The sequence below is a fragment of the Melospiza melodia genome, chromosome 15 (genome assembly GCF_035770615.1).
Source record: "Melospiza melodia melodia isolate bMelMel2 chromosome 15, bMelMel2.pri, whole genome shotgun sequence".
NCBI lineage: Eukaryota > Metazoa > Chordata > Aves > Passeriformes > Passerellidae > Melospiza > Melospiza melodia.
In genome coordinates, this window is record NC_086208.1 from 18,071,607 (window position 1) to 18,092,620 (window position 21,014).

General features: G+C 54.2%; 1 protein-coding gene and 1 long non-coding RNA gene across 2 annotated transcripts in view; both read right to left on the reverse strand.

Annotated features, from left to right (window-relative positions):
• The window catches only part of PCSK6 (proprotein convertase subtilisin/kexin type 6), a 34,191-nt gene extending 24,898 nt beyond the window's left edge, over positions 1 to 9,293 (reverse strand). The window contains exons 1-2 of the mRNA XM_063169939.1: positions 9,228 to 9,293; positions 2,352 to 2,456 (exon numbers count right to left, since the gene is read on the reverse strand). Of these exons, the coding sequence (XP_063026009.1) occupies positions 2,352 to 2,456; positions 9,228 to 9,278 (156 nt within the window). The 5' untranslated portion in view covers positions 9,279 to 9,293. The remainder of the gene's footprint in view (positions 1 to 2,351; positions 2,457 to 9,227) is intronic.
• Positions 9,294 to 11,063: 1,770 nt separating this feature from the next.
• On the reverse strand, positions 11,064 to 19,431 carry LOC134425034 (uncharacterized). The gene is made up of 3 exons (XR_010029575.1): positions 19,334 to 19,431; positions 14,926 to 15,267; positions 11,064 to 12,036 (listed from the first exon to the last, which is right to left on the reverse strand). It is a non-coding gene; the product is annotated as an uncharacterized LOC134425034 (long non-coding RNA).
• Between the last annotated feature and the right edge of the window lie 1,583 nt (positions 19,432 to 21,014).

A 21,014-nucleotide genomic window follows, 5' to 3' on the forward strand; every position in this document is an offset into this window, starting at 1 on the left:
CATCCCTGCAACAGCTCCTGCAGCTCATGAAACTCAGATCAACTTCCATTGATGATCCAGGCTGGGGAAAAGCTTCTTGAAAATGTAAAATAAAGAGGGAAAAGGCTTTTTAGTACTAGAAATGGCCCAAACTGTTATAGTCCTGAGGCCCAGGGTCCCAGCTCTACCCTTGCAAACCCTAATTATTGCAGAATCACAGAATGGTTTGGGTTGAGGGAGACCTTAAAGCTCATCTCACTCCAAATCTTCTGCCATGGGCAGGGACACCTTCCACCAGGACAGGTTGCCTCAAGCCCCATCCAACCTGGCCTTCAACACTTGCAGGGATCCCAGCGGCTGTGCAGGAGTTAAAGTGGAGGTCCAGGATAATCAAGATGGTTCCAGCACATGTTTGCCATGAAGCACAGCAAATATTTCGGAGGGGGTTGATTTTGCTGTGGTGCATGGCCAGAGGCACAGGGACCAAGGCCGTGGCATCCCCTGATGGGGATCAAGAGACTGGAGCAGTGAGGATGGAGGCTCAAGCACTGCATGGACCAACAGGAGCATTCCAATGAGCAAGGGAAGTTATGGCAGTAAGAGCTGCAAGTGGAGCCCCAAGAGGGGAGGCACAGCATGGTGTGACCCACTCTGCACCCCACAGTCCCTCCCCAGCTCTCACCACCATGATCTATCCCCAAAATCACTGGATTTGCCACATCCTTGCTCCCTTTCCATCACGTGCCACATCTCTTGGCTCATACCAGCCCCACCAGGAGCAGCCAGCTGCCCAGGGGTCTCTTGGGGCAGCAGGGCAGCTCAGCAGCAGCGTGGTCACACAAGGATCAGCACCCTGGCTGCTTCCCTGTGTGTCCTGGAGCCTCCCCTTCCCCAGACTTCTCCTGGGGGTGGAGAGCTTGGCGTGGTCCTCCTGCCCAGCTCCACCGAACCCCACAGCAAACAAACAACAGCGCTGGAAACAATAGCCCCCAGAAGGCATGAACCACCCAACATCTGCAAACAACCGGATTGGCTGGTTCCTCAGGATTTCTGCGAGATTTGTTTCCATCCTCCCTATTCCAGCTCCTGTCCTCGTGCCTCGAGGTGATGTTTTCCTGCATGCATGCTAAGCTGGTGCCATCTGAATGCAGCACTTAAACGATTTGTAAATGTGCATGGGAGAGAGGGAGAGACAAGGCATGCCAACAGGTTTTGAACTGATAAGGAAGGATTAAGAGAACAGGAGTTAATTGCTCCAGCTTGGAGCCCACAGAGCAAGGTAAGGTAAAGGTTAATATGACTAAAAGCCAATTGATTTAGTTTGCATTATAACCAGACTCATTTAAATGGGGGTATTTCAAATGCAGAGAATTCGCTGTTTGCTGGGATGCCTGTGCACCCCCTGAGGGCGAGCAGCTTTAATTAAAGCCCAGCACACTTCCAGGGCACCAGGCTCCCCTCGCCGAGGTTTCCCCCGCTGGCAAAGCAGCCACACGAACCAAGGAACGCCTCCTCCTCCTCAAAAATGTGCTACGGACCTTGTCCAAATATTGAACAGCAAATCTCTGCGGAAAGCCTGGGGAGGGCAGGGCTGCTGTGAGTGTCTGGGGAGATGTGGATGGGACCGGGTGTGGAGATGTCTTGGGAAGGAGCATCCCAAGGGTGTCTGAGCATCCCGAGGATGGCCAGACATCGCTGCAGGCACCAGCAGCTTGGGCTACATTCACCAGAATGGCTTTTTCTGCTTTTATGTGCCCCTCTCCCAAAAAAACCTTCCCACCATTAACCCTTCCCCTGCTCTGCACAAGTCACACCTCGCAGTGCTCAGGGGGAGCTGGGGGAGGAGGACAGCCACAGGGGCGCCCCAACCCTTCCCCACCACCCCAAACCCAGCTTGCCCAGGTCCCTCCTTGCCTTCTTCCCCTCCCACCCCATTACTTTTGTCAATTCAGCTGCACTGAAAATCCCTTTGGATGCTTGCTCTAGGAAAGAAGCAATGCAGAGCTATTGCCAAGGATTTCACACATAGCAACCATTGAGGCAGCAAGTGTTGTGGCAACTGGATCAACACCCTGAGCATGCAACAGCCTTTCTGTCCTGGAAAGCTTTTCCCCCTTTTCTTCCTGCCGGCTTTCAGGCAGATGTTAGTGTTTAGTCACTTTTACGTATTTTTCACCACCGCTCTCCGTGCCCGTGCCCAATGAGTCACTCGTGTGTGAGCAGGGCTGTGGCTCAAGGGTGACATGTCATCCCAAGATGCTACAGCTCACTCTTGACCCAGATCAAGCCAACAGCCTTCTCCAGGGACAGGTGAGGACCCCCATCCCACCACCCCACAGGAGCTGGGGACACCAGGGTGCCCAGCCCCGTACCTTGGGGTCCATGCGGAGGAAGTTGTGCGGCCCCCGGCTGCTCAGCGTGGAGCGCTTAAACGTCTTGCTGTGGTGAAAGTGGTAGTAGTTTTCCAAGCTTCCAATCTGCAAAAAAAAAGAGGTTGTTTGGGTTGCTGTTTTTTAAAGTCTGTTTTCCTGTGGCTGCCCCCCCATTTTGTACTGGCAGCATCAGTGCAGCCGTGCCCTGCACCCCAAATCCCTCAGTCCCACAGAGCTCCCGGGGCTGGGGAGGATGCAGGATGCTGGCACCAGCCCCGGTGCCACCGCTGTGACAAACAGCGTTGGTGGTCGGACGCTGCACTGGCACAACAGAGCCCGGAAAACATTTTTATGAATTTTCACCCATTAAATGCATCTTTGAAAACTGCCTTTCATCGGCTCCCAAGCAGAAATAATGAGCTAAAAATGAGCTCAGCAGCTGCGGCGCAGCCAGGGGAGCTGTGCCTCATCCTCCTGCCTTCTCCGCCCGGCGCTCCGGCTGCACACCAGGAGAGGTGATGCGATCCTGCCCGCCCCAGGATGCTCCTGGAAGCAACTGTGGGATATAACTGTGCCTCGCCTGGAGGGAGGGATGGCAGCATTTGCAGGAGAATGCGGTGCCAGCCATGCCACCCTGCCAAGCCCCGGGGTGGCTGCGCTGCCTCCGGCCCTCTCAGCCTGGCATCTGGAGACACCACAACTCCTCTTTTTTCATCCCAAAAGCGCGGATAAAGTCCCGGGGCTATGCAATGAATCGAGGGATCTCAGCCAGACACCGCATGCGAAACATCCCTCGGGGATTCACAGCCAGAGGGACGGGAATGACCCAAAAGCTGCACTCGCTGCCATGTGGCTCCCAGATCACATAATTTGGGTACAAATTGGGACTTTGCTATAAATTCACTTTTGCCTAAGTTGGTTTCCTTTTTTTTTTTCCACTCCACCAAAAAAACCCACATTCCATGTCAGGAGCTGGATGTTGGGAGCCAGTGACATTCCCTGTGTCTTGCTCACAGGACCAGAAAGGGCCATCCTACAAGCACCCATCTGCAACCCACGAGGCAACATCTTTAAGACCATGTGTGACCTGGGGGCCAGGGTGACATTCCTGAGGCCAGACCAGGGCTGGCTGCAATGGAACAGCAGGGAACAAACAGGTTTGTCTGGATCAGATACTAAAGCAGATGACAACTACTTACATCTTTATCACACTTGATACCTTGAGAACTGCCAGTGTCTCTTACAAGCATTAAATATTTAATTAGTCTTGGTCTGCCTTTTATGCCAGGATGTCATTTCACTAACTTTACTGCTGTTAGTGTGATTCTTATAATTTATTTCCACTCAAATTCATTTAAACCCTCCCTCTTCCTCCTTCATATTACAGCATAGATGAGCATTTTCTTTAACATCCACATAAAGAGGTTGCTCATTGCAATCTGTATTTGCCTTTTAAACCTATTCTCCAAATCCATTCACACTTATAAAATAGAAGGAGGGTGCTTCAACCTCTCCATATTTTAGGGAAACCTTGACAAGGCTGCCCTGTCTCTTGCTCACTCTACCTGGAAATCGGAGTACAGGGCTTACCACAAAATCCTGCAATGGGTTTAGGGTTGGAAGAGATCTTAAAGATATCCAGTTCCAACTCCCTGCATGGACAGAGCCACCTTCCACTAGACCAGTTTCCTCCAAGCTTCATCCAGCCTGGCCTGAAACAGGGATGGGGCATCCACAGCTTCTCTGGGCAACCTGTGCCAGTGCCCCACCGTGCCCACAGCAAACAATTCCTTCCTAAGTAAAGAATTTCTTCCTTCCTTTTCACAAATAAATGCAAATTTGCCATGTGATGCAAAGCAGCAAGAGCACAGGGAAGGTAATGATCTCATCACAGGCTCTGGGGATACATAGCCAGAGCAGCAGGAAAAGAACTCTGTGCCCCACTTCTTTATCCTCCTGGGATTTATGGGCAGAAAAATAAGAAAAACCTTCCCATGATGGGAATACCTTGAAAGTCTGAGCAGAGGTTGGTCCCAGTGGACCAACCTGGGAGACCTCCAGATGTCCTGTTCCACCTAAGATATTCTAAGTAGAAAAACTTGTAAATGTCATTTTTCTTTTAAATGAAAAAGGATTTGCTGGTCCTCCTTGTGATCAGTCAGCTCAGTAAGGGCTTTGTAATGCAATCCCATCTCACCCAAACCATTTTATCTGTGCAAAGTACAGCTACACCAGCACTGGTGCCTTCCCAAAGGGTGGATCCAACCGGGAAGGCAGTGAGCCCTCCCCTCCTGGGGACACCACCCATTCCCAGCAGGGACAAGGGGTCCAGTCGCTGAGCTCCTGCCTTCAGGAATGCAATTCTCAAATGAGCAACTCAGTAAGGATCAAGCCAAGAGCTGCGAGATTATAGGAATCCAGGAAAGCTCCAAATACTGCCCCAAATTAACCCCATCCCTCTCCTGTGCTGCAGGTGAGACCACTGAGGATGTGCCAGCCCTTCCAAAAGTTGTGTTGGACACCACACATGGAAAAACTCATATGAACCCTGGAACCAGGATGGGAAGGGGGTCCCCATCACCCCTCGGGATGGGAAGGGGGTCCCCATCACCCCTCGGGATGGGAAGGGGGTCCCCATCACCCCCCGGGGCTCCGGCGCCGTCCCCGCAGCGCCCTCGGCCAGGGCCTGTCCCGGCTCGCCCCGGCACGGCCGCGGAACAAAGCCCGGCGGGAGGAATGAGGCGGCGAGGAATGAGCAGGCGTTCGAGGGTGTAAAAGCCGTTTCTTTTGTTTAGTTGTTTGCTTCACTTAAATAGAAGTTGACGCAAGTGATTCCCCAAGGGAAATGTCACTCTGCCATGACCCAGAAGGGTTTAGAGTGTCCTGGCTCGTGGTTTGGGCACGGGAAAACGCTCAGAGCTGTGTGTGCCAACCCCAGCAGTGCCTTTCCCGGGCAGCACCGTGTCAGGAGCCTCCAGGGTTGCATCGCAGAGGAAAAGATGTCACCAGCCACCAAGGCAGGGCTGAGCCTCCTTGCACCCAGCTGGGTCTTCATCCAGCGAGCATCACCTCTCCTCCTCCCTCACCGCTTTGGACTCCACTCAAACATCTTCCCAGGGTGATAACATCCTTGGCAGAGTTTCCCAGCAGGTTTTGTCCAGAATCAGCCCCCCAGGAGGGCACATCTCACTGGGGACAGTGCCATCACCAGCAGCTCCACAAGCCGATGATGCAAGAGAAGTGGGGGACACCCAGGTCCTCACGAGGCTCAACACACCACGAACCTTGAGCAAATGTCACGCACGTGCAGGGGAAGCAATCCCTCAAGGTTTAACCTTTTTCCACTGGACAGGACCCAGTGAAAAAAGCCCAAAAGCCATTGGGAAAAGCTTGGAGAGATGGAGGGCTGAAGGCAGGGCGTTGAGAGCAGCTGGGGAAGCCCCAGAGGTGCACGGGCTCCCAGTATCCACGGGAAAGGCGGGAGCCAGGAACACCCTGATGCAACCACAGAAATATTTCCCTTGCTCTCCAGCCTGCACAGGGCTGCCCCGGGGAAAGGGCTCAGGGGGAAAGGATGGATGCTCCAGTGGAGCCACATTGCGCCCATGAGCCAAATGCCTCCAGCATCACGGGGATGAGCTCACATAACCGGGATGCTGGGGAAGGAGGGAGGGTAACAGATGCTCCAACAGGGAAGGGACACAGCAAAACCCCAAACCAGGAGCTGACGTTAGGCTGATGCAACTTGGGAGAGTGGGAAGTTCAATCAAGATATTCTCTGCCTGAAGAGGGATAAACACTGAAAAGCCCTTTGGGTTGCACAACCACCTTCGCCCAGCCCTGTCATAGACGCAATTGAACAATACAATGTGATTTTCCCCTTGGTGGGACGGGAGCTGAGCACGCAGGTAGGAGACTGAGGGTGCGATGTGAGGGGTTGTCCCCCACGGGAGGTCACAGACACGGGTGCAGGAGACAATGTGCCCAATTCAGCCTCCCCCAAAAAAAATTGTTTATGCAGCACCCCGTGACTTTAATTATAGTTAAAAGCAGGGTTGCGATATAAAGCAAGGTTATAATTTGTAGTCCGGGAGACACCTTGGGCAGGAGGACAACCTGAAGTGTCACCCAGCCAAAAAAGCGCCGGGCAGCGCCATGGCAATAAACTCTGGAACAAACTCCGAGGACACCAGCCTGCATCTGGGATTGCAGAGGATGAAGAAATTGAAAGGAAAATGAGCTGCTGTGCGGAAAATCTCTTTTAAGACACCAGTGTTCTGCGGGGGTTTGAAAGCAAAAGTTCTCTGTGTTCCCAAGATCTCCGATAAAAACCCGGGCCAGAGAGTCCAAAGTTTGCTAAACCCACAAATACAACTTTCCGGGGTGGGAGGAACTTGTGCAACCCCCCAGCGGTGCGGGGCGAGGGCACCTCGAGGAGGGGCGTTCAGCCGGGGGCGGGGAGCCCGCCCCCGGGCCAGAGCGCTCCGACAGCATCCCCGCACCGGCCCCGTTCCCATCCCGACCGCTCCGGGGGCTCATCTCCCGCTCCCGGGACACCCGGCATCGCCTCGGAGACCGGGCAGCTCGGCGAGACCTCCGCCAGCGGGGAGAACTCGGGGTCCGCTCCCGCTCCTGGGATCCTGCCCCCGTCCCGGGAGTGCCGGCAGTTCCGCGGGACCCCCGCCGCCTCCCCGGTCCCGGGACCATCGTCGGCTTCCCGGTCCCGGGAGTCCCAGTGCGACACCCCGGGCAGCTCCCCGGCGCCGAGCTCCCCACGCCGGGATCTGCCGCAGGCTCCCGGTGCCGGAATCCCCGGCAGTTTCCCGAGACCGCTCCGCCTTTCCGATCCCGGGACCCTCGGTAGCTTCCCGGAACCCTCGGCTCCTCTCCGGCTGCGGGACCCCCGGCAGCTCCCGATCCCCCGCAGGCTCTCGGTGCCGGAACCCCCGGCAGCTCCCCGGTGCGACCCCCCGGCCCCGCATGCCCCGCATCCCCCGCTCCCGGTGCCCCGGCACCTGCCCGCTCCCGGAGCCCCCGGCCCCGCCGCCCCTTACCTGCCCCAGGCTGATGTAGCCGTAGGCGGCGGCGAGGCGGGCGGCCTCGGCGGGGCCCCCCCGCACCCGCACGGCCCAGTGGTTGGTGTAGACGGTGCGGGCGGGCTCGGCGGCGGCCCCGCGCCCGGGCAGCGCCAGCGGCAGCGCCAGGGCCAGCAGGCAGAGGCGGGCGGGCGGCGGGGCGGCCGCGCTCCCCGCGCCGGGGCCGGCGGCGGGCATGGTGCGGGGCCGGGCCGGGCTGGGCGGAGCGGGGCGCTGCGCCTTTTAACCGGCCCCGCAGCCCGCGGGGGCGGGGGGATGCTCGGGGGGGGCGGGGAGGGCCCGGGAGAGCGGGCGGACGGGGCGGCCCCCGGCGCTGCCCCCCCGCGTCCCCCCGCCCGCCGCCGGGCAGCCCCGCCGCTGCTCCCGGAACCCCCGCGCACCTCTGCGGCCCCCGCCCGACCCCGGGCAGCTCCCCGGACCGCTCCGTGCCCGGCTCTGTCCCTTCCCCGCGCACCTCCGGACAACTCCCTGTGCCCCCCGGCATCGCCCCTGCGCGTTCGGCGCTGCTCCCCCAGCAGAGCCCCTGAGTCCCCCCGGGTGCCGCGGTGCTGCTCCGCGGAACCCCCCCTGCCTTTCCCCGCATGTGACCGGGCAATCCCCTGTACCCGGTGCTGCTCCGTGAAAAACCACCTGCATCCCCCCGCATCCCTCTGCATGCCCCAGCACTGCCCCCCCGGTTTCCCCCTGCGCCCCACTTCATCGTCCTTTGTGCTCCCGATTCCCCGGGGCACCTCCCCTCCTTCCCCCGCAGGCAGCCCCCATGCATGCTCCCAGCTCTGCTCCTCAGGTAACCCATGGCACCCTTCAGAGAGAGCCCCCGCATCGCCCCCGCATCCCCCTGCATGCCCCGGCACTGCATCTTCTTTTGTGCATCTGCATTCCCCCCGGGCAGCCCTCCATGCTTCCTCCCAGATCTGCTCTGCAGGTACCCCCTGAACCCCGCAGAGAGACTCCCCACATTGCCCCTGCATTCCCTCAGCCATTCCCCCCATCGTGCATTCCCTGGCTCCATTCCCCACGTAGCATCCCCCCTGGGCAGCCAGTCTGAGCCCCCTCCCCTCTGTCTCCCTGCAATGCTTGGCACTGCCCACATCTCCCCCACCCCGTTCTCCCTGCATCCCCCCAGGCATCTCCCTCACCTCTCTGTACAACCCCCACGGGCACATCCCACTGCACCTCCCCTGCATCCCTCCAGCACTGCCCCCACACCCCTGGCATCCCCCCTGCACCCCCAGGCGAACCCCAGACGGGTGGCGAGGGTTTTGGGACAGGACTCGGGATAAACCTGGACACCCGTAGGGCACCACCATGAGCCACAGGCTGGGGCAGAGAGGCTGGAGTGCTGACTGTGCCTCCCACGGATGCCATTAGGGAACAGCAGGGACCTCGAGGGATATCAGAAACTGGGCTTTGTTTGGGGAAGGTGGCGGCGCACACAAAGGCCGGCTCAGGAGCAGCCCAGGGATGCTCTGCTCCACAGCCCTCCCTGCCAGTGCGGGCCCAGGCCGGCAGGGAGCTGCCCAAAATTAAAGGATGTTTCAGTGCCATTGCATCCACTCACATCACACCAGAGCTTCACCTGAATCATATCCGAGCTTCAGAAACGTGCCCGGGGCTCCCAGGGCCCTGGCAATGACCCAGCTGCTCAAGCCAGGAAGGTCTCAGATTCCCGGAGTAGGTGTTGTCTGTTTTCCAGACCCCGACCAGATTTGGGGCCCCACACCCCATCTCTCTGAATGCAAACACCTTCCTGAGCCCCAAACAGATTTGCAAAACCTACCTGGGTGTGCAGGTGTGAGGGGGCATCCAAGGAGCAGTAAGTACAACCCATCTCTGGAGCTGGAGAGGAAAATCACAGTCTGGTGCCACCCACTCGTACCAGCCTGCCACTGAGCAGGTGAGCTAGTGAGAGTCTGAGGAAATAGGGAAGTACTCCCAGCTCAGCCGTGAGATTAATCCAAGGGAAATTTATAGGGAGCCTGTTCTGCATCAGACAGGGCCAGAATGCTCTGGCAGCTCCTGCACTGGGCTGGCTTTGACCCATTTGCAGGCAGCAAATACATGGAGGGGCCAGATGGAGGTGAGTCCCTGTGCCACAGGCAGGCTTATCCCGGGAAATTACAAATATTAGCAAAATGGGGATTGGGAGGGTTTCTGTGTGCAAACAGTGTTGTACTGGCATTAGCAATGTGACAATTTGTTGCCACAATTTGCAGGCACTGGGGAGTTTGGTGACTCTCACCATAAGATGTTGCTCACTGAAATCACTGTGGGTTATCACTGCAGGGACACTGGAGCCTCCAGGGCTCCCCACCCCACAGGGCCTCACAGCACCCTGGGCAGAAATGATGAGTTTTGTGTGACCATTCCTTCTGATTATGCAGTGAAGGATGGTTTCCATTAGCACCAGCACATTGCAAATCCAATCCTCACTTCCCATCCGGTTTATGGGCTTTTCCTCAAGTTTCCCATTGATTAAGGTGTGTGAGATGGATGAGCAGTGCTGGCAGGTGCTGGGTGTGCTACATGTGTGATGCACATCCAGAGAGATGCAGCGGGCAAAGCCAGAGGAGAGGTGGGAATAGATGAAAGAAAACCCTTTCCTTTCAAAACATCCACCTCCCTCTGCTGGGGAAGGTCTGAGGGATGTCGGCAGGGGATGCAAAGTAGGGGCAAAGTATCTCCACAGGGAGCAGAGAAGGGCGAATGAGCTCTGGCAGCAGCAGGGAGGGTTTAGGTTGTGGCAGTGGGAAAAGCTTTCTGAAGCTTTTCAGAAGAGTGAAGATAGGAAAGAGGTTGCCTTTGTGGGATTGTGTGTGCAAAACCTCATTGTGTCTGTGCTAGGTGATAAAAAAATGGGCAAATCCCAGGAGAATCAGGCTGAATCCACGTCTGGGAGTGCTCTGCAGCCCACTGCAATGCTCATCAGTGATCATCATGGCCATCAAATCCTAGCTACAAGCTACATCACAGACCTTCCATCCCAAGGCCATTCACCACGGCTCCCGATGTATCTGCCTGGGGAATGGTTACTGGTGCCAGTAAAGCCCTGTGCCCAGCTCAGGCTGCAGCATCATGTGAGCTGGGTGAGAGCCTTGCCCAGACACTGACTGCAATGTAGGGACCCTGGTTTTGCTGCTCCCTGGTCCCTGCAGTGCTCCTGACCCGTCTCCCACTGACATAATTTTGAAATTCAGAGTGGCAATTTTCCCAGATGAACAGAAGGGATTTCCAGGGGTGTCAGGAAAGACAGACTTTGGCCCCATGTGCTTTGCAGTGGATGTAGACTAAGGCAGAGGCTCTGGTTAACTCTTTTCCTGGGATTATTTGAAAACCTGGAAAATTACAGTGAGCCGCCAACAATACAATAAATTTTGTGAGCTGAGAGGTTAAACAGAAGCTGCTGTAAAAGAAGCATGGAAAGGGGCACTGCTGAACCAGTAACATTTAAACTCTCCTGAATAAAATTCGTAATAACCCTGGCATTTTATATCTGTCCATGAATTACAGTTAAAATCCCACCACGTCCCACGCACGCTCGTTGCTCTGTTCGGCAATAAGATTACAGCGAAGAGCTGGACGAGCAGGGAAGAATGCAATTTAAATGCTGCTCCTTTGAAAACCAAGCCCTTCTTTTTAAGGCACGTTCAGAAAAGGAAAGTACAAATAATGCACCCAAAAGGTGCTATTTTTTCCAGGGGTGGGATGGCAGGGCTGGCACTGAGCTGCCTGCCCTGGGCAGCAGGATTGTCACCCTGCTCCTGCCTGCGGAGGAGGGACAGGACAGTGGGAGCTGTGCCTCTGCCTGCGCCAGTGCAAGGAGTTAAGCAAACAAAAGCCGTTTTGCAAACACCCACGGTTCAGAGGTGTCCCTGGGATGCCAGAACAGGGAAGCCACTTGGCTCGGAGCCATCGGCCAGCCTTGCTGGCAGGAGCTGCCCGGTGAAAGCCCCGGCCACAGGAGCCGGGGTTTTATCCTGTGCGTGATGAGAGCCTGTCGACATGGAGATTACAGCACAAATCAGGTTAAAACCCATTTATCTGACCCAAGCAGAGCCCGTGTGCTGGGATGTGAGTGAGTGGGGCCATTGCCGTGCCGATGGCTGCGAACTTGTCCGGGTCTGCCGGAGAGCCGGGCAAAGCCCGTCCATGCAGCTGCGCACGGTGGGTAATCCAGGGCAAGCAATAATTAAACCAGCACACCTGGAAATAGCTCTTTCTGTAGCTCCCAGGCTTAACCAAATGAATGAAATTTGCGCTGGCGTAATTAAAGCGATGCGGTTCAGGATCTCGTCTGCAGCGGGGAGTTACTGCAGCTTGACTCTTCACTCTCCGTGACAGCCACGTGGAAGAACCCCCAGCTCCAGCCCCTGCACGGCGGCTCCAGTGCTGACTTCTCACCATCAGGGTGCCCATTAACACCAGCCCATTAACAACAGTTCATTAACACCAGCCTTCAAACCTGTCCAGCAGCACAATGCCTCCAGCGTCCTCCGGCAGCTGCCCCGGCTCACTCCAGCGCACAGCAGAGATGGCAAAACACCGGGCTCTCGGCTGAAGTCCCTGCTCCCCTCCAGGGACTTGTAAATCTGCAGGAGACATCAGTATTCTTCCATTTTAACTATGTTAAACCACGACACATTTATATTCACTCATCTCAAACAGTCTCTTTTTTTTTTTTCTCTGCTTGCCCTTTTAGGTGTTAAAATAACCCCAGACTCGCTAGTGGCCAGATGGTTTTGGGGATATTAATGGTAAAATCCTGCACACAAGTGAGCTGCCAGTGAAACTTGCCAGTGGAAAATAAGATTTGGAGCCTCCGTGGAGCTTCATCCCCACGGCTGATGTGTCACAGCAGCACATGGCTCTGGCAATGCCACCACGCCTGTCAGCGTGCAGCAGCCACCAGCTTTGCAGCTGGGAAAGCCCTGGGTGAATTCCCAGGAGATTCATGCTCACTGGAAAAATCCTGTCCCTGCCTTTTTCCTTCCCTTTCTAAATCTGGATTAAGCTTCCAGTCTGAAGAGGTGACATCAAATGTGATGGAGAGGAAGGAGGGGATGAGGTGGAGCAAGGCCCAAGGAGGTGTGGACAAGTGGCAGCACTGTGTTGGTGCCCAGACCCGGTCACAACACTGCAGGTACAGAGAAATTAATTTCTAATTCTTGAAACACCCATTTTATAAATCTCTGACCTCTGGCAGCTCTCATTAAAAAATGGGTAAATCTTCAGGGGAAGAAGCTCTCTGACCAGGGTGGAAGGGCTCAGAAGCACAGGGATCCCCAAGGAGGATGTGCCAATGGTTTTCTGCCATGCAGCACCTCTTCCAAGCACTGAAGGCAGCAGCCAAAGGGATTTAAATTGGGGATTAGAGAGGCTGCCTGGCTGCAGTGATACACTCGGGGTACAGAGCATCCCCAGAGCCAGAGGTTTTAGCTGTAATTAGACCAACATCTGTCCGGCCATGGCCGAGGCTTGCGCAGTCTCCGTGTTGCTCCAGGCTGGGCTGGAGATTTCCCACAGGCTCCTCCTGCTCTGCTTTTCTGCAATTTCACAGATATCAGATATTTTTTCCATCTGATGAGTTCTTCCTCTCCAGAAAGATTAAATCTTGATTGTCAGGTACTGTGGTAGCAGGTAAGAAGATTTCCCTACCTAGTTGAAATGCCATCCTAGTAAAAATGCTAGTAATAAAAAATAAAAGAGAAAGGCCCATTATGGACTCAGGCCTGAAAAAAATATCCAAAAGATGGATCCTGAAGTTTAGAAACAATTGAAGCTCAATGGCCAAAGGGTTCTCTGTGGACTGCTGGGCCCAGCATACACATTCATAGGGTGGGGAAATCAATCAAAGATAATTGACTGCGTGCTGGTCTTGAACTAAAATGGAACAAACCCAAGCCTTTTCACCCATCTCAAATGGGTTTGGGGATTATTGTTATTTTGGAAGTTAGGGCAGGAAGGAAATGCCCAAGTGAGGGGTGGTAGAATGGGGAGATGCTTCACCTGGAGAGGGTGCTGGGACAGGGAGGGGACCATAGGATGTGGCACCCATCCCACTTGTGAAGCAGTAGCTCTCCTGGTTGTTTCCACCATCCCACTTCATCTGAGAACACTGTACCAGGGAGAAGGATCAGAGTCAAGAGGGTGCTGGTAACAAACTGAGCTGAGCCAACCCCACCCCTGGAAGAGCAGGTCTTGGAAAATCCGGTTACACTGGTGCCACGTGGGGGACATGTTGTCACCGTGCAGGGGGAGGCTATTTCAGGTTCCCCCAAAGGAAGCACACTGTTGCTGTTGGAATGATGGCTCCAGGGCTGGATTTGGGATCAAAAGCTGGACCCCTAGAAGGGGCTGGGGGTCACCAGGAAGGGACAGCTGCTGCCTGCTCTCTATGGTGGCTTTGTCAGATCAAACACAACTTTTGTATTTCGCCCACAGGAGGGGTGATGTACCAAGGACTTGGCTGTGACTGGCACAGGATGAGCCTTCCCACTGCATTTTCACTTCCCAGCAAACCCCACTGCACTGGAGCAAGCACCAGCAGCAGAAACACAAGAGCAGAGCAATGAGCCTGGGGGTGGAGAGATGCAAAGATCAAACCAGCAGCGATTTCAAAATAAAATCCAAGAGCCCAGGGAAAACACAGTGTGTCCTTGCCGAGGCTATCATTTATGCCAATTAAAAAAAAAAAAACAAAAAACAAACTGGCATGGCACGAAGGAGAGCTGCGTGGTATTTCCTGAAAAGGGTGTGGGGAGCATCCTTGGAAAGCCTGCCCTGCACAATGTGCTTGCTGTTTCCAGAAAAATAAAGTTTGCTGTGACCCACCTGTCCCTGAAAAGCAGCTATTTAGGGCTGGAACATGGTCAGCCCGGAGTCAGTGGCTGGGTCTGTCCTGACTGCAGAGCAGCTGGCACCTTTGCCAGGATTTGGGGTTTGGCATTTACCTGCAGCTTTTTAATTGATGCAAAATGTCTTAGAAAAAAATTCAGGAGAGCTGCCCAAGCACCAAGTGCTCACAACTGAAGGTCTTTCCTCCGCAGCTTTTGGCTGGTGGCCATTAACCCCCATACCAGCCCTCAGAGCATGACAGAACAGGACAGGAGGGGTTTTCTCCTTTGCCACCTTCAGATTTTGGGAGTATTTTGACTCAGCTATGAATCTAGGGGGTTTAGAGCAGTAGTTTTGGAGTCTGCCAGAGAGACAGCTGTGGGAGTGATGGGTGAGAGCAGCCCCGTGGGCCAGTGGAGGGGCTCTGCTGGCAAAGGACAGGAGGGTCCCCATTGGGAAGGGACAGCTTTTTGTGGAGAAGGGAGTGTCCCATGGGTTTGTGTCCCCTCATCCCCTGGCAAGCTGGGACAAAGACTCACTCCCCACCCCAGTGGCAGAGCATGCTTGGGGCTCACCAAGGGCATTTCTGAAGGTTTTGGCAGCATAGCAAGACTTGCCAAAGCCTAATCTCCAAGTGAGCTTACCTTTGGCATGGAATTTCAATGGTGGAGCGTGGAAAACAAACATCAACCCACAGTTTGGATGGGCTTTCTTTTGTCTGAGCCCTGCTCAGAAGCTGCAGGCAGGCAGTGTTTGGGTGACCAGACTGGATCCAGCGTTCTCTGGGCAGCCACGACGCTGAAAGAGAAGCAGCTCCACCTTAGGGCAGGCGCTGGTGCTGGAGCAGAGCCGACCTCGACACCAATTCAACCATCAGCCCATCAGCCATCACCATCATCTGTGCCAGGGACTGGCAACATCTCCTTCAGCCCCCAGCCAGGCTTCGAGCAAACACCAAGGTCTCAATTCTTGGGATCAGTTTGGGGCTGAAAAATTAGAGATTCCCTTAGTCACACTGAAAAAAAAAAAAAAATCCCCTCTAATGTTTATTTTCTTCCCTAATGAGGTTGGGGGTTAAAAAAGCTGTTTTCAGCAAATCCCCCTTTGCATCCTGCAAAAGCACCCTGAGACCCACAGTGGGTGGAAATCCCACACAGAGGAAAACGCCACAAACATAATAACTCATCCTTGGTTGAAAAATAACTTAAAAAAAATAAGCAAGACAAAGCAGAGTTCTATGGAGCCCTGGACATATCTGGATTAGTCCTATAAAAATCAGCTGTTGTGGCATATCGGCTTCCCTGCAGGAGACAGCAGGAGAAATGTTAACCTGGTCTTGATTTGAAAGCTGCTTATTAGTCCTCATCAAGCATAATTATGCTTCAAAGCCAAATGAGATGTCCAACTGAATTCTGAACACACGTTAATGTTTTTAAATGCGAAAAAAACCAACAAAACAGTATTTATTGAATCCCAGCCAGGCTCCAAATGATAAAATAGATGCTGCTAATGGCTCTGGGAAGGGAGGGCTGGAGCTTCACTGCAGCTTTGCCAATTAAATGGTTATTACTGACCAATTAGTCAGGAATCAACCCTGCTTTTAGTGATATCTGATTAAGTGCGTCCTGCAGATCAGCCTCAGTTGTTAACCAGGGGAAGAAACACCTTCTCCCCATCTGCTCCCCCAGATACTCAGACTGGGCAGGGTTTGTGCCCACCCTGCTCATGAAAAATCCCTTTTTCTTCCAGCACTACCACTGTCCTGGGGAAAATACATCTCAAGGACCCACCTAGGCACGGCAAAACCTTTCAGAGCCAGGAAGGAAATGGGAAGGAAATGAAGGAAAAGGGGAAAATTAACCACACGCAGAGGGTGGCTTCTCCCCCTGCAGCTCACAGGTTGCTGCTGCCCGGCACATGCTGAGCCATGCCCATTCACAGGCTTTTCCAAATATTATCCCAATATTTTCTTTCAGTTCCCAGATAAATGGGCCTCTTCAGAAGGCTTTAAGCCTGCTCTGTTCCAACATTTTCTTTAAAGCAGCAGAGGAAACCTTTGAGTTGTGCCAAGCTGCTGAATCCTGCTTTCAGGGCTGAGCTGCAAGGGGTTTTCCAACAAAAAATAGGGGCAGTGTTGGGCTTTTTCCTTGTTTCATCAGGAAATATGAAGGAGGCCACATCACCCCTTAATCTTCCTTTCTTCCTGCCTCCTCTCCTACCCTGCAGTCCTTGTTTCCTGTGCTTTCCTGTGGTCTTCAGAAATTTCTGAGCATATTCCCAGATTTCCAGGAGCATCCCCCTGCAGAGCATCCTCCCTCTAAATACTCCTGAGCCATGGAGAAACTCCAGGGGACCTTGGTATCTCCTGCAGGACAGGGACAGCAAGGCCACAGCACCCAAGGAAGCTGGGGAAAGTGCCTATGCAACAGCCAGGGAGGGTGGAGCCAGACAAAAGATAGGAAAGCACGAAAAAAAGAGCAAAATTTCAGAAAATATCAGTGCAAAGAGCCCCTTCCTTCCAGGGACTGGGTGCAGCAACATGTAGAGGGTCCATCCAACCAAAATTATACTGGATGAGTGTGCTGCAAGCCCAGGGAAGCTGGTGTGGTTGAGCAGAGGATGACTGCTCACCTCCTTGTTCCAGGTGATAAGATAGCTCTGGATGCCCTGGCTGGCTTGGACAGCACCTGGGCAGAAGGAACAGCCCTTGGCCACAGGAACAGGGCTGGTAAGGATCTGTATGTAGATCTGAAGTGAAACAGGGTGAAGGAGAGGAAGGAAAATCTAAAGACGTGGTGGCTCTGGGAGTCTCTGATGGGCTGGAAGGGGACAAGAGCACACCTGGTGCAAAGGGGCACTGCTCAAGGCATTTCCTGGCTTCTTACTCTGCCCTGCACATCTACAACTGGTGCTTACAGGGTGTGGAGGGGGCAAGGGAGGTGATGCTCCCCAGGCACTGAGATTTGTGGGGTCCATGGCCACGTGTCCTTGGGAAATGCCACTAAGAACTCCAAAGCTGTGATGTGCAGGAGCATCCCCAAAGTGATACCCCAAGGGGTCCAGCCCTGCCGATGGGACAAGCCCAGAGACTGGGGATGGAATGTGGCCCTTTCCCTCGTCCCCAGACGGGTTCCTCCTCCTGGAAAGGGGGAATGCCGTTTTCCCGGGCCACAGGATGGGGCATGAGGAGGCCAGCAGCCCCAGCAGACGTGGGATCCATTGTGGCCTCTGCCCGTCCCCATCCTCTGGAGCAGCGCAAAGGCTGCATCAGCTCATTTCCTCCCACCGTTCCTTTACCCCGGAGCCTCCCTCGGGTGTCCGGGAGCAGCCGGGGCGGGCAGGAGCAGCCGCGGAGCCCGGGGAGCCCGGGGAGCCCAGGACTGCCCGCGGCCGGTGCGCCGGGCCGGCACTAGGTGGGGATGGCACCACGCCGCGGGGAGGAGGAAGGGCGGGAGGAAGGGCAGCGCTCGGGCTGCGGGAAATGCCGGGATGGGCTGAGAGGGGCTACAGGGAAAGGCGGAGGGGAGGGATGGGCAGGGATGCGGGCGGCATGGCTGCGATGATGCTGGAGACAGAGTGGCGGGGATGTTGGAGGCTGCAAGGACCCGGTACCACATCAGGCATTATTGCCAGGGCTGTGGCTGTCTGTCTGTCTGAGGTCTGAGCCCTTCTCTTCACCCCACTCAGGCTCATAACGGTTTTTACTGACATTAATTACATTTTGAAATTTTAGAAAGGAAGTATTTCCCACATGTTCTCGGTCAGACATTCTTCTGCACCCCACAGCTTGTTCCATCCAGGCTCTGTGCTGAGGTGGGACACTGGCACAGCTGAGAGCTGGGCAGTTGGTCACCAAGCTTTGGAAAGGCTGGGAGGTGGCACAGCGCTGGGAGAGGGATTTAAAGTGCCTGTGGTCTCACTGCAGGGCTAAAGAGGGATGGATCCATGTCAGGAGGAAAACTCCATCACAGGGAGTGTTTCACACTGGTGCTGGGCCATGCAGTACCTCCAGAACCTGGCTGGGACACAGCAGGCCAATGCAATAACCCTGCACAGGAAAGGGTTTACTTGCTGTAAATCTTGGCAGGATTCACTTGGTCCAGTCCTGCCTCATGAGTCACCACTAAAACCAGGGCACAGGGTAAATCTCACCCCCTCCCTGTCACACCAAGGCTCAGCTCATTTCCACAGCCACTGCACAAGGCATCTTCAGGGAAAGCATCACCCTGAAGTCCTGATCCAAGAGACAGGATTTTTCCAGCCTCCTCCGGCAGGGACCCAAGCAGGAATTTGGCCATTAGCATCTGCAGGGAAACTCGAGGTGAGAAGTAACTGTTGATACACGTTTTTACACCAAATTCTGAGGAGCTGGTCTCACCACCGGATTAGGTGCATAGACCACAGACACGGTCAAGTTGTTTAATTTTTGCTTCCCCTCTTCTCAATAAAAAAGGCCAACAAACCAGCCCAATCCTGCAGCATGTCTGTCAAAACCCATGCTCACCACAGAAATGGTGGCTCAGAACGAGCCACTGAGGCCTGCACCCTCAAATTAGGGGACAAAGGAAGTCAGCACCACTGTGACAGGAGCATAAATCAGAATATTGATTTAAATGTAACTGTTGATTTAACCCCTGCTGCCGCTCTGTGTTCCTCACATGCTCATCTAAATAAGAGAGAACATTATTTCAGACAAACTCCATGGTTGCTTGCTTTGCAAGCCATCAGGCCCCAAAATTCATGAGCCCCTTTGTGCTCAGGAGCCAGGCAGGGTGGCAGGTAGGGATCAGAATCAGGATGGCCCAGGACAGCCCTGAGAGCAAGAGTGCACAAAGCAGGATCTTATTACCAGGGGTCATCAGTGCTGCAGGTACCAGATTACACTTCTCTGAGGGTTTGTTTCTTGTCAGAGCAAACAAAATCAGGTTCTGAGCACATTATCATATAAATATATAATATTTTTATATATCCCAGCAGCTCCAGGAGGACCTCAATGCTGCATTGCATACAGGAAAGCTGATGGCTGCAGTGCACCCAGAGGTGCTGCCTTACCTTAAACTCACCCAGAAAAATCCCTCCAGAACCTCTGGGGCTGCAGCTTCACCTTCTCAAAGTGGCATGCACACAGCAGAGGTGTTTTGGAGAGCTCCCATGCTTAGACAGGGAAGGGAGGCAGTGGGAGGTCAGGACTGTGGAGCAGGAAGTGATCCCCCCCAAACTCAGCCCAGTTTGAAAGCCTGGCAAGCACTAACACTAACAAACAGTCAGTGTGTTTATATCCCACCTTCCTGCCTGAGAGCAGGGGTTATTTTTGGCATATTTTGTCATTGGTGGAGACGTCAGTGAAGGCCAGGAACACTGCAGAGCTGTTGGGAAAGCCTAGAGGCAACTGCCCCAGGCACAGGATGATGAGCTGAGGGATGTGGGAAGCTGCTCCAAACCATTCACACAGGAATTGGGTTTTGCCTGCAGGATGTGGGGCACAGCTCTGGCTTCAAAACACCTGAGGACTAAGAACAGCATGGACTGTCCTATTCCAGCCCTATTTCAGCCCCATACTGCTCCCACTCACTCTGTGCAGCAACGTCATCCTGAGCCCTCACCCACCAGTGCTTCACTCCTTCCCACCTTTCCTGCCTGTGCACAAACCATGGCCATCAGCTGGGCACCACCAGCGATGTTCTGGCATCATCAGTCACCTCTGCCAGCCTGCACTCACTGTCTTTCATCAGGGCTTACTGCTCCTGCTGAGCTAAAACAGAAAGGAAGAGAGCACAAGGCAGGATTGCTCTTGCCCACTTGCCATTGTGCCACAGGGCTTGGCCACATTCCTTCCACTCACTGCTGGTTTTAAGATCATTTAAACCACTCATCTCCCCAATTTTCCCCTAGCAAGTGACCTCCTTACCTACAGTTTTGGATCTGCTTTTTCCCTCCTGTGAGCACCAGACGTCCTCTGCAGCCAGGACTGCTTTTCCTGACAAAACCAGCAAAATCAGCAGGGAGAGCACACGAGTTCCTGTGGTGCTTGCAGGCTGATGGCTTTGGCAGATAGCTGGGTCTTCTCTTCCACACATGTAACTAAAATAGGGAGCATGAGTAGCTGGAAAGCCCAGGTTTGATTTGGGCAGAAGCTTGGACTGGTATCAACCAAGAGGAAAACAGGTAAAACCAGGATTTTGGCAGGTCAGCAGTTACTGGCCAAACCTCAGACCAGGTGTGATAACCTCCACTGCCCCACTGCAGCAGGGAATGTGGCTGGAAGCACCATCCTTTCACATGGCTAATCCATAAAACACAAGATTGAAGTCCAGAAAGCTGGTGGATAGGTGAAGAGAGACCTTCTTCCATGCCAGCTCCAGATGTGTGGTCTCCCATCTCCTTCAGCCTTTGCTGCTGCTAACTCCCCATGCATCACCCGAGGATTTGGCCATCCCCACACTTCTTGTTTAGCACAGGTAGTCTGGAGGACTGAGAACTGATTTAGTCCCACAACCATGGTGCAGTTTGAGAAGATGCCACAGGCTCTACTTGGCATCAAGAGCCCGAATTGAGCCCTATCTTTGCACACCCATTCAGATCCAACACTTTCTCTGGGCCTCTTTGTTTTAGCCCCAACCAAACAGATGAAATTAAGAACATCCCCATTGATTCCCCATGCATATGAAGGGGTTGAGGATTTCTCCTCCAGCTCAGGACCCCTGTGGCCTCACTGAGCCCAGCACTGGCTTTC